The sequence below is a fragment of the Neomonachus schauinslandi genome, chromosome 8 (genome assembly GCF_002201575.2).
Source record: "Neomonachus schauinslandi chromosome 8, ASM220157v2, whole genome shotgun sequence".
NCBI classification, from domain to species: domain Eukaryota; kingdom Metazoa; phylum Chordata; class Mammalia; order Carnivora; family Phocidae; genus Neomonachus; species Neomonachus schauinslandi.
Window position 1 is genome coordinate 21,873,591 of NC_058410.1, and position 18,441 is coordinate 21,892,031.

An 18,441-nucleotide genomic window follows, 5' to 3' on the forward strand; every position below is an offset into this window, starting at 1 on the left:
AAGCACATAAACCCGTTGGAGAGAAATAAACAGAACACCTGTGAGGGGGAGGGTGGTGGTCAGACTACATGATCACACAGGTCTCTTCTGGTTTTAGCGGAAGAATAAACTGAACCCCAAGGGTACTGAGAGGAAAAAGGGTAGGATTACCGTAGCCTTCCACAGCAGCAGTAAAAATTAGATTCCTAGTCTAAGTTAGGTCTTCTGAAAACGGAGTTATCTTCTCTAAGTTATGTCTACTGTGAGCCCAAAGCAGACACACAGGTGCTCATAGTGGCTCTCACCAGCATCTGTTCTGGGCATAAAACTTCAACTGAGTCTCTTCAAGAGCAGAATAAATGATTCTAATCCTTGTCTCCTGGCCCAGAAAATAAGACTAAGAAAGAAACCAGAACATAGCCCTTTGGAATGATTCAGACTTCTGTGAAAGGAAAAAAAAAAAACACTTAATTTTAGAAATGTTCATTAGATGGTGTTATGCTCATCTGTTTAAAAAAATTTTTTTTAAACTGTGGTAAAGTACACATAACAAAATATGCTGAACTGCATCTTGCCCACCTACCTTGTAAACTGTCGACTCTCTTCATGAACTTCCATTTCTGTGCTTTTAAATTCATTTAGTTCTTTCCTTATAGCTGCCTGCATAGGAAAAAAATAGATAAACAGAAATGTTACTTAGGTCACGTAATTCCTCAGCATATACAGCATCAACAAAGCAGACATTCTTTTAAAAAATGTCTTGCCAAAAGAGATTCCTAATTTCTACTAGGTAAAGGTAAGATAAATGTAAGATCATACTAAAACCAGGGAAGATTTCCTTCACGTGTCATGATGAGGAGGAGAGGAAGAAGGCCTTTGCTAAACTCGTCCTGGGGCCTGGTCTGAGTCACGTGCATCCCCCACCCTTGATGACCACAAGGATAGTTGAGGTCATGAGATTTTCTGAGAAACAATGTCATTTTCCTATGAAAGTTCTACAGTTCACACCACCCACCGCAACATGGCTTTGACTAGGTGCCATGGAACTACTGAGAAGGCAGCTGCTTATTTATTCTTTAATATTTAAAGTTCAGACAGTCAGAATGAAAAATTTCAGCACAGCACTTAAAGCCATTCAAAGAAAATGTGTTAATTGAATGTGATGACTATTACCATGTAACAAACCTATCACCCATGTCATGTAGATGTTGGGGTCTGAAGAGATGCTTCTGTCCCTCAGCTTGAAAAACTGAGATGTTATGATGTTATGATGATCAGTTATGATTGTGACCAACAATTCTTTCATTGTTCTTTTTTTTTTTTTTTAAAGATTTTATTTACTTACCTGACAGAGACACAGCGAGAGAGGGAACACAAGCAGGGGGAGTGGGAGAGGGAGAAGCAGGCTTCCCGCTGAGCAGGGAGCCCGATGCGGGGCTCGATCCCAGAACCCTGGGATCATGACCTGAGCCCAAGGCAGATGCCCAATGATTGAGCCACCCAGGTGCCCCATCTTTCATTGTTATTTATAGAGTCTACTATGTACAAGAAGAGAATGTCACTGAAGGAGACTCAAAGACACATAAAGGCAAAGTCCTTATTTTCAATAGTAGGTTGGCTACCAATCTAGGAGTCTGCAAAAGTCAATGGAAGCATTCTTTTAGAATCAATTGAGGTATAGAATCTGCAAAAAAGAGTATGGTATAGTTTATTTTTAATGGTAAACTGGGTGCTACACATCCCTTACATTAGTAACATTGACAATTCATTTATGACCATATATACATGCATTTTTCCTGAGAAAGTCAGTTCAAGATTTTTGGGCATATCCCAGATGTTCATCTGCAACGTGACTCTGTCACTCCCTCATCAAGAGGTGGACTCTCTCTCTCCGGCCTTGGATCTGCATGAGTCCTGCCACTGCTTTAAAAAACAGAACACAGCAGAGGTGAGGTTGTGCCAGTCTGGGATGCAGCCCTTAAGTGGCCTGGCATCTTTTGTTTCCTTCTTCCTGGAAGTCACCCGCCATGTAAAAAATGTGACTACCCTCAGGAAACCACACTGTGAGAAAGCCAAGGTACAGGAAGAGGCCTGGGAGGATGAGAGGCCATGGGGATGGAGAGAGAGGCCAAAGAGCAACAAGGCACAGATGTGACTATGAAGGAGCCAACTTGGAAGTGGCGAGCAAAGTAAGATGGTTAACTCGCTAAGGAGTTGATAACCCAAACACCTATCACCTTACAAATGATAAAATGGAGGCCTTGAGAGATCAAGTCACTTGCTAGACATCAAATGGGTGTTAGGGACAAAGATGGAGCTCATATACATAGGCCTTCTTACTTCAAGTCCCACAGTATTTCCACTGAAATGAGCTTCAGTGCCTAAGCTATCGAGATAATTGCCTCAGATCTCCAGGTTGTGTGTGCTGGTTTGTAATTAGGAATAATGAGTTATAAGCAATGAATGCGATGTGAAATTATAGGGACTGGCTGTCTGAAAATACATATCATTAAGATGTGACTACAGGTAATTAAAGAAATGCAATACTCCTTTTAAAAATTCACTGCAAAACTACCACAATTTTATTCCAAAGAGTTGCGTCCTCTTACTATTTAAAGAGAAGGTTTCCTGGGGTACCTGGGTGGCTCAGTCTGTTAAGCGCTTATTAGACTCAGGTCATGATCCCAGGGTCGTGAGATGGAACCTCATGTCCAGCTCCCCACTCAGCGGGGAGTCTGCTTCTCCCTCTCCCTCTGCCCCTCCCCCCCCTCATGTTCTCTCTCGAAAGCTCTGCTCTCTAATAAATAAATAAAAAACCTTAAAAAAAAATAAATAAAGAGGTTTCCTGAGAGGAAAAGAGTAATTAAAGACCCTTCATGTTCAGAAAATACAGGTACAATAATCTTAACTCCCTTCTATGCAAATGAGACCAGAGTTTAGGCCTAAGGACTCTTGCCATAAATGTAAATGGGACTGATTCTTTAGAAAGATATGGGATAGAGAGAGCTAGGCTGCTGTGGTGAGATTGGTTGGAGCCTAAATGGTGCTGAGCTGGACCAACACAGGGTAGTCACTGAGCAGACACCAGGTATTTCTTTCTTTTCTTTTTTTTTAAGAGTTATTTATTTGAGAGAGAGCGAGCACACACAAGCATGTGTGAGTGGGAGGAGGGGCAGAGGGAGAATCTCAAGCAGATTCTCCAATGTGTGGAGCCGAACTCAGGGCTCAATCTCATGACCCTGAGATCATGACCTAAGCCAAAACCGAGAGTTGGATGCTTAAGCAACTGAGTCACCCAGGTGCCCCAGAAACCAGGTATTTCTAAGATTTAAATAAAACAAATCCCCTGAGACCAAATACACAGCATTTTTTGGTACCATGAGAATAATAGAGAGGAAAGAGGAAAGAAAAATGACTGAAACGAAGTTTAAAATTGACTAGTGATAACTGGTGTCAGAAGGTGCTTAATCTCTTCCAGTCAGCTCAGGGATCACCCTGGCCAGAAGCAATAGGTGATTTGTTGAAAATATGGACCCTGCTGCCTTCTCAAATAACATGAGCTGTGAGGCCAAGATTAACTAGAGTTCCCCTCATTTGATGTTTTTTGCTTATTTCTTTGATAAAAATCTGATATGGAACAAGGAGGGAATTTTTTTAAGATTTTATTTTTTTGAGAGAGAGAGAGCACGAGCAGTGGGGGTTGGGGGGAAGGGCAGAGAAAGAGGGAGAAACAGACTCCCCACTGAGCAGGGAGCCTGACGCGGGGCTTGATCCCAGGACCCGGAGATCATGAACTGAGCCTAAGGGAGACATTTAACCGACTGAGCCACCCAGGCGCCCCTGGAGGGAACTTCATGACTACTCATCAAGCTCTATGCCATGAGTATGTAAGTGTACTCTTCTTTACTGCAGGACAACCAGGAACAGGCCAAGAATGTCTCTGCATAGAATTAAAATCTGTCTTTCCTGCAACCTGTTTAGACATTGCATTCCTGGAAGGGTAGTATGTTCATCTTTATGTCCCCAGTATGTAAGACAGTTCTTAATATATTAGTAAGTAATTACTGAGTAACTTCTTGGACAAATCCATGTACCATCTGAATTTTCAATTATCTCTCACTAGATAATTTTAGACTAGATTGTAAACTGAGGCTTCACTGCATAGTGAAAATGTCACCAATGGGAAACAAAGCTTAGATTATTAAGCCTGCCCATGAATGTAACACTGATAAGCGCTACCATTTATTAATGAGCTAGAACTTTATGGATACACTACCTAATTCCCAAGATGGATGTAATTGGCTCTCCTAGTGAGGAAACTGGACTTAAATGACTTGCCAAAGTCAAACATCTTCCAAGTGGCCAAGTCAGGAATCAAACCTTTAGGTGCCCAGCTCCAAAGCCTACCCTCCCATCTCCACCATGGATGGAGCTTCCAGAGCCTAACCTGGGAGATGGCAACTACCAGGTGAGCCTCGGTCTTCAGGCCAAGTTGATGGCCTTCTTTGGCTCTGCCTGTCCCGTCATCTTAGGGCTCATTTATCTACTTGAGCACAGATATAGACAGATGCTCTATCTTACTGTTTATGTATCTGTTTCTAGTGCTCTACTCAAATACATATATTCTAAAATTAAAAATGGTATCTCAAAGGTGAATTAAGCTCAATCAAATTCACAATTAATGGGGGGGGAGACAAAAAAATTCACAATTAATAAGGCATTTCTCCCACCATTTCTCTTTCCTAATTTGAGCAATTTAATAAGACTGCCAGATTTATGAGATTCCCTACAGTGTTTTCATAGCATGGGCATTGACTGGTTATTGACTGCCTCCTGATTTCTTCTCTTTATACTTGAATTGCAAAGATTTTTTTAAATGCAAAGTAGTATCTTAGTGGGGCTAAGACTTAGTACTAAGAAAAGAGAAAGAAGGGATGGTGCCTTTAGGAGGCAGGAAGTTCAGTGTTTATTTTGAGAGCAGAGGTGGAAATACTTAGTTCCAATATTTTTTTTTCTTTAAATGGGATATACAGTTCAAAAGTTATAAAAAGTAACTCTTTTTTAACCTGAAAGTTAAATTACAGATTTTATACTTAATTGGTATAAAATATATTACTAATAGAATAAAATACACACTCATTGAATAAAATACATTATCTTTAACCTGATCATTATGCATTACGAAGTGTTTTACAGTAAAAAGCAACAGAAATCCAGAAATGTTTGTTATAATAATGATGATTAGCATATATTATTTTCATACTAAAATAAAAAAATACACTAAGACCATTAATAGTTTTAGTATCTCTGGGCAATAAGTAACATTTCACTATACTCCTTTTTTTTTTTTTTTTAAAGATTTTATTTATTTATCTGAGAGAGAGAATGAGAGAGAGCACATGAGAAGGGGGAGGGTCAGAGGGAGAAGCAGACTCCCCGCCGAGCAAGGAGCCCGATGCGGGACTCGATCCCGGGACTCCAGGATCATGAGCTGAGCCGAAGGCAGTCGCCAACCAACTGAGCCACCCAGGTGCCCACTATACTCCTTTTTTAACTTCTAGAGAAAACAAGTAACTTTACTTTTTTCAGCGTTAGGTAGAAAATAATATGCATTAATGTGCATTAATATACATTTACGTGCATTAAATAATACACAATAATATGCATTAATGCATTCATTGTTCTTTTTATATTTTTGAATATTCTGATTTTTACCAACAAACATGAGACACTTGTATATGCACAATGTACTTATATTAACGGCATTTTAAATTGTTGCATTTTTTTCTATCTTCTATCTTTAAAGTGTACATTTTTTTAAGCTAAAAGAAATTATTCTTATTTTTTTTTGAGGAAAAAAATTTTACAATATAATTTGAGTTCTAAAAATGCTGTCCTTTAGACTTTCACAAGTGTCAGGAGAAATGGGAGAGACAATGTCATAGGGTACAAATATCTGAGCCTCAGGTGTGAGGAGGGAGGGATTCTGGCTGTGCTCTGGGGCTCAGAGTTTGCTCTGCAGGGGAGATGCTAGTCATGTGCCTTTAAAGTGCTCTTGAACAGACAGGAGGCCTGCAGAAGAGAAACTGACCAAGCAGATCTCCCCTGCAGCTTCGAAGTCCAGCAGAAAGGGGGGGCGGAGCAAGATGGCGGAGGAGTAGGAGACCTGGATTTTGTCTCCTCTCAGGAATTCAGCTGAATAGGGATCAAACCATTCTGAACACCTACAAACTCAACAGGAGATCGAAGAAAAGAATAGCAACAACTCTCTCATCAGAAAAGCGACCACTTTCTGGAAGGTAGGACGTGCGGAGAAGTGAATCCGAGGCGATATTCGGGAGAATAGATGGCGGGTGAGGGGCCTCCGTTGGCCGCTTCTGGCAAGTGATAGAGCCGCGGAGCACAAAATCGGAACTTTTAAAAGTCTGCTCCGCTGAGGGACGTCACTCTGGTGGCTAAGCGGGGGGTGGAACCCTCCGGGACAGTGTGGTCTCAGGACCCTCGGGGTCACAGAAAGACCGGGGGTGCCTGAGTGTGGCAGAGCTCCCAGGTATCGGAGCAGGGAAGCCGGCTGCAGAGGTGGAGCCCAGGCGCGGGCTCTCAACTCGGGGTTGCCATAAACCGTGATCCGCAGCACAGTCGGGCCACTGCTCCTCCAGCAGGGACCCAACAAGCAGCAGATCCGGGGAGACTCACCTTCCTCCCCCGGGAGGAGCTGCGCGGGAGTGCACCGCAGGGATCTGCTGGGTTTGGAGACTCCACCCGGGGTCAGGTGCCAGAGATAGAAACGCACGGTCACAGGCCGGGTGAGCACGGAGTGCAGCCGGAGACCGGGGAGACGGGAGTGACTGACAGCTTTTCTCTGGGGGCTCACTGAGGAGCGGGGCCTGAGTTCTCGGCTCCTCCGGGGCGGAGATTGGGAGGCCGCCATTTTCACTCTCCGCCTCCAAAGCTGTACGGAAAGCTCACAGGGAACAAAAGCTCCGGAGAGCAAACCCGAGCAGATTACTTAGCCCGGACAGGGCAAGGGTGGGGCAATTCCGCCTCCAGCAAAGACATTTGGAAACCACGGCAACAGGCCCCTCCCCAGAAGATCAGCGAGAACAGCCAGCCAAGACCAAGTTTACCGATCAATGAGAATGGCAGAACTCCAGCCCTAGGGGAATACTGCACATAGAATTCATGGCTTTTTTTACCATGATTCTTTAGTCTTTCAAAGTTAATTTTTTTTAACTGTCTTTTTTTCTTTTTTTTGAATTTTTCTTTTTCCCTTTTTCAACCAACATCTTATCAATCCCTTTTTTTAAAAAACATTTTTATTTTTCATTTTTAGAGTCATATTCTATCCCTTCATAGTAGTTACCCGTATTTTTGGCATATATATATATAAGTTGTTCTCTCTTTAAAATTTTGAGATAGTTTCTTCTAAAAGATTAAAATATACCCTAAATCTATAGTATTGGTGTTTTCTACTCCCCTGCTTGATCACATTCTCTCCCTTTTTTTTTCTTTTTTCTTTTTTTAAATCCTCTTCTTTCTTTTTTCAAACAACTTCTTATCAATTCCTTTTATAAAATTTTTTATAATTTCCATCTTTACAGTCATATTCCATCCCTTCATCATATCAACCCTTATTTTTGTACATATATAAGTTTTTCTTTCTTTAAAATTTTGGGAGGCACTTTCTTCTAAAAGACCAAAATACACCCCAAATCTAGTGTGTGGCACTGATCTATATACCAGCCTGATCATATTTGATCACATTCTGGTTTTTTTTGTTGTTGTTGTTTTGTTTTGTTTGTTTTTATCTTTATCTTTTTCTTTTTCTTTTTTTTCTTTTTCTTTTTTCTCTCTTTCCGTTTCTTGTTCCACTGCTTCAGGTCTTTTCTGATTTGTTTAGAGTATATTTTCTGGGGACGTTGTTACTCTGCTAGCATTTTGTTCTCTCATTAGTCTATTCTCCTCTGCACAAAATGACAAGACGGAAAAAATCACCTCAACAAAAAGAACAAGAGTACCGACTGCCAGGGACCTACTCAATATGGACATTAGTATGATGTCAGATCTAGAGTTCAGAATCATCACTTTAAAGATACTAGCTGGGCTTGAAAAAAATATGGAAGTTATTAGAGAAACCCTTTCTGGAGAAGTAAAAGAACTAAAATCTAACCAAGTAGAAATCAAAAAGGCTATTAATGAGGTGCAATCAAAAATGGGGGCGCTAACTGCTAGGATAAATGAGGCAGAAGAGAGAATCAGTAATATAGAAGACCAAATGATGGAGAATAAAGAAGCTGAGAAAAAGAGAGATAAACAACTACTGGATCACGAGGGCAGAATTCGAGATAAGCGATACCATAAGACGAAACAACATTAGAATAATTGGGATCCCAAAAGAAGAAGAAAGAGAGAGAGGGGCAGAAGGTATAATGGAGCAAATTATAGCAGAGAACTTCCCTAATTTGGGGAAGGAAACAGGCATCAAAATCCAGGAAGCAAAGAGAACCCCTCTCAAAATCAATAAAAATAGGTCAACACCCCGACATCTAATAGTAAAACTTACGAGTCTCATAGACAAAGAGAAAATCCTGAAAGCAGCTCGGGAGAAGAGATCTGTAACCTACAATGGTAGAAACATTAGATTGGCAACAGACCTATCCACAGAGACCTGGCAGGCCAGAAAGGACTGGCAGGATATATTCAGAGCACTAAATGAGAAAAATAGGCAGCCAAGAATACTCTATCCAGCTAGGCTGTCATTGAAAATTGAAGGAGAAATAAAAAGCTTCCAGGACAAACAAAAACTAAAGGAATTTGCAAACACAAAACCAGCCCTACAAGAAATCTTGAAAGGGGTCCTCTAAGCAAAGAGAGACCCTAGAAGCAACATAGACCAGAAAGGAACACAGACAATATACGGTAACAGTCACCTTACAGGCAATACAATGGCACTAAATTCCTCTTTCAGTAGTTACCCTGAATGTAAATGGGCTCAGTGCCCCAATCAAAAGACACAGGCTATCAGACTGGATTAAAAAACAAGACCCATTGATATGCTGTCTGCAAGAGACTCATTTTAGAACCAAAGACACCCCCAGATTGAAAGTGAGGGGGTGGAAAACCATTTACCATGCTAATGGACACCAAAAGAAAGCTGGGGTCGCAATCCGTATATCAGACAAATTACATTTTAAACCAAAGACTGTAATAAGAGACGAGGAAGGACATTATATCGTACTTAAAGGGTCTATCCAACAAGAAGATCTAACAATTATAAATATCTATGCCCCTAACATGGGAGCAGCCAATTATATAAGGCAATTAATAACAAAAGCAAAGAAACACATCGACAACAATACAATAATAGTGGGGGACTTTAACACCCCTCTCACTGAAATGGACAGATCGTCTAAGCAAAAGATCAACAAGGAAATAAAGACTTTAAATGACACACTGGACCAAATGGACTTCACAGACATATTCAGAACATTCCATCCCAAAGCAACGGAATACACATTCTTCTCTAGTCCCCATGGAACATTCTCCAGAATAGATCACATCCTAGGTCATAAATCAGGTCTCAACCGGTACCAAAAGACTGGGATCATTCCCTGCCTATTTTCAGACCACAATGCTTTGAAACTAGAACTCAATCACAAGAGGAAAGTCAGAAAGAACTCAAATACATGGAGGCTAAAGAGCATCCTACTGAAGAATGAATGGGTCAACCAGGAAATTAAAGAAGAATTAAAAAAATACCTGGAAACCAATGATAATGAAAACACAACTATTCAAAATCTTTGGGATGCAGCAAAGGCAGTCCTAAGAGGAAAGTATATAGCAATACAAGCCTTTCTCAAGAAACAAGAAAGGTCTCAAGTACACAACCTAACCCTACACCTAAAGGAGCTGGAGAAAGAACAGCAAATCAAGCCTAAACCCAGCAGGAGAAGAGAAATCATAAAGATCAGAGCAGAAATCAATGAAATAGAAACTAAAAGAACAGTAGAACAGATCAACGAAACTAGGAGCTGGTTCTTTGAAAGAATTAACAAGATTGATAAACCCCTGGCCAGACTTATCAGAAAGAAAAGAGAAATGACCCAAATCAACAAAATCATGAATGAAAGAGGAGAGATCACAACCAACACCAAAGAAATATAAACAATTATAAGAACATATTATGAGCAACTCTATGCCAGCAAATTAGATAACCTGGAAGAAACAGATGCATTCCTAGAGATGTATCAACTACCAAAACTGAACCAGGAAGAAATAGAAAACCTGAACAGACCTATAACCAGTAAGGAAATTGAAGCAGTCATCAAACATCTCCCAAAAAACAAAAGCCCAGGGCCAGATGGCTTCCCAGGGGAATTCTACCAAACCTTTCAAGAAGAATTAATACCTATTCTTCTGAAACTGTTCCAAAAAACAGAAATGGAAGGAAAACTTCCAAACTCATTTTATGAGGCCAGCATTACCTTGATCCCAAAACCAGACAAAGACCCCATCAAAAAGGAGAATTACAGACCAATATCCCTGATGAACATGGATGCAAAAATTCTTACCAAAATACTAGCCAATAGGATCCAACAGTACATTAAAAGGATTATTCACCACGACCAAGTGGGATTTATCCCTGGGCTGCAAGGTTGGTTCAACATCCGCAAATCAATCAATGTGATACAACACATTAACAAAAGAAAGAACAAGAATCATATGATCCTCTCAATAGATGCAGAAAAAGCTTTTGACAAAGTACAGCATCCTTTCTTGATCAAAACTCTTCAGAGTACAGGCATAGAGGGTACATACCTCAATATCATAAAAGCCATCTATGAAAAACCTACAGCGGGTATCATTCTCAATGGGGAAAAACTGAGAGCTTTCCCCCTAAGGTCAGGAACGCGGCAGGGATGTCCACTATCACCACTGCTATTCAACATACTATTGGAAGTCCTAGCCACAGCAATCAGACAACAAAAAGAAATGAAAGGCATCCAAATCAGCAAAGAAGAAGTCAAACTCTCACTCTTTGCAGACGATATGATACTTTATGTGGAAAACCTCAAAGACTCCACCCCAAAACTGCTAGAACTCATACAAGAATTCAGTAAAGTGGCAGGATATAAAATCAATGCACAGAAATCAGTGGCATTCCTATACACCAACAACAAGACAGAAGAAAGAGAAATTAAGGAGTCGATCCCATTGACAATTGCACCCAAAACCATAAGATACCTAGGAATAAATCTAACCAAAGAGACAAAGGATCTGTACTCAGAAAACTATAAAATACTCATGAAAGAAATTGAGGAAGACACAAAGAAATGGAAAAACGTTCCATGCTCATGGATTGGAAGAACAAATATTGTGAAGAGGTCAATGCTACCTAGAGCAATCTACACATTCAATGCAATCCCCATCAAAATACCATCCACTTTTTTCAAAGAAATGAAACAAATAATCCTAAAATTTGTATGGAACCAGAAAAGACCCCGAATAGCCAGAGGAATGTTGAAAAAGAAAAGCAAAGCTGGCGGCATCACAATTCTGGACTTCAGGCTCTATTACAAAGCTGTCATCATCAAGACAGTGTGGTACTGGCACAAAAACAGACACATAGATCAATGGAACAGAATAGAGAGCCCAGAAATGGACCCTCAACTCTATGGTCAACTCATCTTTGACAAAGCAGGAAAGAATGTCCAATGGCAAAAAGACAGTCTCTTCAACAAATGGTGTTGGGAAAATTGGATAGCCACATGCAGAAGAATGAAACTGGACCATTTCCTTACACCACACACAAAAATAGACTCCAAATGGTTGAAAGACCTCAATGTGAGACAGGAGTCCATCCAAATCCTAAAGGAGAACACAGGCAGCAACCTCTTTGACCTCAGCCGAAGCAACTTCTTCCTAGAAACATCGCCAAAGGCAAGGGAAGCAAGGGCAAAAATGAACTATTGGGACTTCATCAAGATAAAAAGCTTTTGCACAGCAAAGGAAACAGTCAACAAAACCAAAAGACAATTGACAGAATGGGAGAAGATATTTGCAAATGACATATCAGATAAAGGGCTAGTATCCAAAATCTATAAAGAACTCATCAAACTCAACCCCCAAAGAACAAAGAAGCCAATCAACAAATGGGCAGAAGACATGAACAGACATTTTTCCAAAGCAGACATCCAAATGGCCAACAGACACATGAAAAAGTGCTCAATATCGCTCGGCATCAGGGAAATCCAAATCAGAACCTCAATGAGATACCACCTCACACCAGTCAGAATGGCTAAAATTAACAAGTCAGGAAACGACAGATGTTGGCGGGGATGCGGAGAAAGGGGAACCCTCCTACACTGTTGGTGGGAAGCAAGCTGGTGCAGCCACTCTGGAAAACAGTATGGAGGTTCCTCAAAAAGTTGAAAATAGAGCTACCGGACAACCCAGCAATTGCACTACTGGGTATTTACCCCAAAGATACAAAAGTAGGGATCCGAAAGGGTACGTGCACCCCGATGTTTATAGCAGCAATGTCCACAATAGCCAAACTGTGGAAAGAGCCAAAATGTCCATCGACAGATGAATGGATAAAGAAGATGTGGTATATATATACAATGGAATATTATGCAGCCATCAAAAGGAATGAGATCTTGCCATTTGCAACGACGTGGATGGAACTGGAGGGTATTATGTTAAGTGAAATAAGTCAAACAGAGAAAGACATGTATCGTATGACCTCACTGATATGAGGAATTCTTAATTGCAGGAAACAAACTGAGGGTTGCTGGAGTGGGGGTTGGGGTGGGAGGGATGGGGTGACTGGGTGATAGACACTGGGGAGGGTATGTGCTCTGGTAAGCACTGTGAATTGTGCAAGACTGTTGAATCTCAGATCTGTACCTCTGAAACAAATAATGCAATATATGTTAAGAAAAAAAAAAGAAGAAGAAGAAGAAGGTAGTGGGAGGGGAAGAATGAGGCGGGGGAAATCGGAGGGGTAGACGAACCATGAGAGACGATGGACTCTGAAAAACAAACTGAGGGTTCTAGAGGGGAGGGGGGTGGGAGGATGGGTTAGCCTGGTGGTGGGTATTGAGGAGGGCACATTCTGCATGGAGCACTGGGTGTTACGCACAAACAATGAATCATGGAACACTTCATCTAAAACTAAGGATGTAATGTATGGGGATTAACATAAGAATAAAAAAAAAAGAAGTCCAGCAGAATAATCTATTCTTTTTTTTTTTTTTTAAAGATTTATTTATTTATTTGAGAGAGCGAGAATGAGAGAGAGTACATGAGAGGGGGCAGGGTCAGACGGAGAAGCAGGCTCCTCGCTGAGCAGGGAGCCCGATGCGGGACTCGATCCCGGGACTCCAGGATCATGACCTGAGCTGAAGGCAGTCACTTAACCAACTGAGCCACCCAGGCGCCCGAAAAATCTATTCTTGTTTCAACACAAAGTTAAAAAGAAAACTCCTCTCCATTATAACTAGAGATGGATGAGTTTAACCTTTCAACGAGTTAGAAACTATTTCTAGGGTATGGAAAATTCAATCATTGAGACTCTCACTGCTTGCATACTTTGCACCTGCTGTGATCTTTACTCATTTCCCTGGCCACCCCCTACCTGCCTCTGTGAAGTTCAGCATTGGAATATCAAGCTAGCTAGGGAATGGTGTGCATTTCTGCTCAGAAATGGTGACTGAACAGGGTCAACTAGAAGTCACTAAATGAGAGGTGAGTGACCAAAAGCCCACAACTAGGGGAGGAGAATGGAAAAAAACTTGTAAACGGTGTACACTATTTCTTTTTTTTTTTTTAAGATGTTTTTAAGTTTATTTTTTTTTAGTAATCTCTACATGCAGCATGGAGCTCGAACTCATGACCCCGAGCTCAAGAGCTGCATGCTCTTCTGACTGAGCCAGCCAGGTGCCCCTACGCTATTTTTTACAAAACAACACACCAGGTGCCTTGACTAGGCCTTCTATTGAAAAACAACTAAAATGCTGAATATAACGTTTAAAAATTATTTTACTTTATTTATTTTTAAGATTTTATTTATTTGAGAGAGAGAGAATGAGTGAGAGAGAGTGCGCACATGAGAGAGGGGAGGGTCAGAGGGAGAAGCAGACCTCCTGCCAAGCAGGGAGCCTGATGCGGGACTCGATCGAGGGACTCCAGGATCATGACCTGAGCCGAAGGCAGTTGCTTAACCAACTGAGCCACCCAGGAATTCCTAAAAATTATTTTAAATGTACTGATCAGCCAGTAAGAAAGTAAAAAATACTTCGACATAAAAGAATAAATGAAGATGAAGCCCAGAGAAATGAAGTAAGCTGAGCACTGAAATTGGCTTTGACCTTGAGGGCATTTGCGATGTTAAATGCGGTGACCGTGAGCGGTCATTTTCATAGCTTGGTGAGATACTGAAGACCAGTGAAGAAACCTGCCCAAGGTAGAAAGTCTAATGAATGACCCTCCTGCCTCAGGAAGGAGCTCTTACAGCACAGCCTCAGTGAAGGGTGCGCTAGAATGTCTGATCCCCAAGAGGACAGCACAGATGAAGTCATGCTGGTGCTTAGCAGGTGAGGCAGCATTAAATCTACCCTGAGGACATGAATCAGTAAGTAGCCCTCACATGGGTTTACAGCCTGAATTCATAGCACTAAGGTGGTCCAAAATAACTCACCTTTATATTACAATAATATTAAATAAAACAGTCTTTATGACAGAAAGCATTTCTTGAATAGTCTCATAATAAATGCTTCATCAGGAAAATGTAATTATCCTAAACTTATATACATCTATTGACACAATCTCAGAATATAGAAAGCAAAACAGAATTATAAAGAGAAGGAAAGATCCATATATGTAGTGGGAGAGGTAACATATCCCTCTCTTGGTATGGGACCAAACAGACAAAAAAAAAAAACAGAAAAAGAAAAAAGGGAAGGATACAGAAATGAGACTCACAAGCTTAAGTTTCAGACATACTTAAAATTCCATACCCCAGAACTAGAACGTACACTGTTTTCAAGGATATATGGGACATTTATCATTACTGACCACATACTTTTAAAATCCCAATATTTAAAGTCACACCACAGTCCAATTAAATCAAGATCTTTAGGGGTGGGACCCAGACCCAGGTGTCACTGTTCTTAAAGCACCCCCACCCTGCCCCATGAGAGCAACATGCAGTTAAGGTTGGGAACCACTGACATACAGCATCATTCATAGCTTTCAGTGGTTGTATCAGAAAATAAGAAAGGAAGAAGGTTAATGATTTATTTTTTTTTTTAAGATTTTATTTATTCATTTGAGAGAGAGTGGAGTGGGGAGGGCAGAGGGAGAGGGAGAATCTGACTCCCTGCTGAGCGGGGAGCCTGATGCAGGGCTCAATCCCAGGATCCTGAGATCAGGACCTGAGCCGAAGTCAGACGCTCCCACCTAGGCACCCCAGAAGGTTAATAATTTAGAGAGTCCACCTTAAGTTAGAAAAGAATGACCAAATAAAGCCAAGAAAATTAGGAGAAAGATCAAAGAGCAAATAGCAACACAGGAAACATATTAGAGATGATCCACAGAGCTCAAGGCATATTCTTCTAAAAACATCAGTTCTAGGTAAATTAACAACTTAAATGTGAAAAGCAAAACTATAAATGTTTTAGAACAGTATAGCAGCTGGAGTGCCTGGGTGGCTCACTTGCTAAGCATCTCCCTTTGGCTCAGGTTATGATCTCAGGGTCCTGGGATCCAGCCCTGCATCAGCTCTCTGCTCAGCCAGGAGTCTGCTTCTCCCTCCCCCACTCCCCCTGCTTGTGTTCCTTCTCTCGCTGTGTCTGTCAAATAAATAAATAAAATCTTGGAAAAAAAACAAAAACAAAAAGTACAGCAGAATACATTTATGATTTTGGTATGGGAAGAATTTTTTCAAAGAAATCACAAGCCACAAAGAAAAGGTGGATAAATTCACAACATTAAATTTAAAAAATCTCTTATGTCAAAAGATAACTGTATAAAGATAATGAATGTCATAAATTGGGAGATATATACATATCTTGCAATATATTATTGGAATATATGAAGAATTCCTATGAATCAACAAGAAATTGACAACCCAAAAGAAAACAGATGAAAGACAGGCACAGAAGTGGAACCTGAATGCCCAATAGGTATGAAAATATGCTCAACCTCATTAATAATTAATGAGAGGCAAAGTGTAAGTACAATGAAATGTTATTTCATAACCACTAGGTTGTCAAATAAAAAAACAAAACAAAAAGACTGACCATCACATGTTGGCAAGAATATTGGACTACCGGTAACCTTGGCTGTGGAAAGGTAAGCCAGAAACGATCATTTTGGAAGACTGTTGACGCTGCCTAGTTTCGCTGAATATCTCTACATTCCAGGACCCAGCAATTCCATCACAAGGAATATGTTAGAAAAAGTCTTGGATCAGTGAACTTGAAGATGATACAGGAATCTTCATAGAATAGAGCTTGCACACCTAAAATCTGGAAACCAACTAAATAATTAACGATTGAATGGATAATTACTTTGTGACTTAAACATACAATGAAGTATTATATTCCAGTGAAAAAGAGTCACTATCACCTAGTCCATCAACCCAGATTCTTTTGTTACTTGAATGATGTAACACCCAGAAGAACTTTGTATGATTCCAATCCCTAAGATTCCCAAACTGGCAAAACCAAGAAATACATACGTATTGTTTAGGGGTATATATAAGGTGGTTAAACTCTTGAAAAGAAAGGGAATGATTAACACAAAAGTGGTTATGGAAGGGAGGGAAGAGCAATTGGGGAGGAGCCCACAGGGCCCTGTTCAGGTACCAGTAATACTCAGGGATTAATAAAACAGGTGTATTCTTTTTATTATTTAAATGGTACATTTGTTTCATATATTCTCTATCATGTGATATAATTCACAACTGAAAAAATAAAATGCCAGAAGAATGTGTAAGACCTGAGATAGAGTTAGGGTTGAGAAAGAAATGTTATCCATTGTTAACACTCACTCTAAAGACTGCATCTGATCTAAAGCCTCGCGTTTCTTTGTGGGCATCAGATACCACACGAGGTCATAAGTGCAGTCTATCGCTGCTGAACAGTGAGGAGAAAGTGCAGGACGGAAGGCAGATAAAGCAGTGGAAACCACTCAGAATTAAGTGGGAGGCACTGATTGGTGGTGAGCTTGACACATGACCTGAGTTTCGGTCTTCTTCATCCCCTGGAGGCTGCCCTCAACCTGAGTGATTTTAACTGCCTTGGGAAGCCTCCTCCGTCAGGGCACATACCTCAGCCTGTGCCCTCATCCCAACCTCAAGGGTCTCTTCCTCGCCTTTTCTACATACACACGTTCTCCTGCTGCTCCATTGATTATGCCCTACTGTATCAGTTACTGACCTCTTCTAATATAGATTCAACCTTTCCCTTTCTTTTGGCTCCTTCTTCGTGGCATAAAAGATTGCTCAGGTATTTCTTATGCATATAGAAGCTTGCAGCCTCCACAGTCATCACCCCTCATGTGACTTCCTCCTCCTATCACTTCTCCATCACAGCCAAGACTCTTGAGGTTGTATTTTATTCTCCTTGTCTCCACTAGTCAGGCTTCCACCCACCAGACTCCTAAAATGCCCCCTCTTACCATGTTCCTAACCACTTGTGACCTGACCTTCTTCTTCCTAGGCTGTTGGGCTACATCTTCTCCTCTTTCCCCACCTCACAGACATTTCTTCTCTGTGTTCTACCACCTTTTCGTCAATGTTGGGTCCCTTGGGTGCTATTCCCAGCCTCCTTCCCTCTATTCTCATTCCAAACATCCTTCCTTTATGATCTTTTTTCTCCCCAGTTTTCATTTCTTCTTCCCTAGTTTTCATTTCTTCCTAAGAGCAAATGATATTTATTTATTTATTTATTTATTTAATTTGAGAGAGAGGGAGAGAGAATCTCAAGCAGACTCCCTGCTGAGCACAGAGCCAGACACAGGGCTCAATCTCACAACCCCAAGATCACCACCTGAGCCAAAATCAAGAGTCGGACGCTTAACCGTTGAGCCACCCAAGAGCCCTGAGCAAATGATTTCTGATCTGTAGCTCCAATATATGCTTGACATGCAGTAGGTGCTTTACAGTGTGAAATCTCTACTAAAATGCACAGCATGTAATTAAATACCTAGCTCTACCATTCAGACTGGATGTGGCGGGGCGCCTGGGTGGCTCAGTTGGTTGGGTGGCTGCCTTAGGCTCGGGTCATGATCCCAGGGTCCTGGGATCAGGTCCTGCATCGGGCTCCCTGCTTGGCGGGGAGCCTGCTTCTCCCTCCCCCTCTGTCTCCCAGCTTGTGCTCTCACTCTCTCTCTGTCAAATAAATAAATAAAATCTTTAAAAAAAAAAAAAAGACTGGATGTGGCATGAGTTTATTC

At 41.0% G+C, this 18,441-nt stretch overlaps 1 protein-coding gene across 1 annotated transcript in view; it reads right to left on the reverse strand.

The window, feature by feature from the left end:
* Positions 1-558: 558 nt before the first annotated feature.
* The window catches only part of PHACTR2 (phosphatase and actin regulator 2), an 87,802-nt gene continuing 69,919 nt past the window's right edge, over positions 559-18,441 (reverse strand). Inside the window, exon 13 of the mRNA XM_021693268.1 lies at positions 559-639. Coding sequence (XP_021548943.1) covers positions 559-639 — 81 coding nt within the window. The remainder of the gene's footprint in view (positions 640-18,441) is intronic.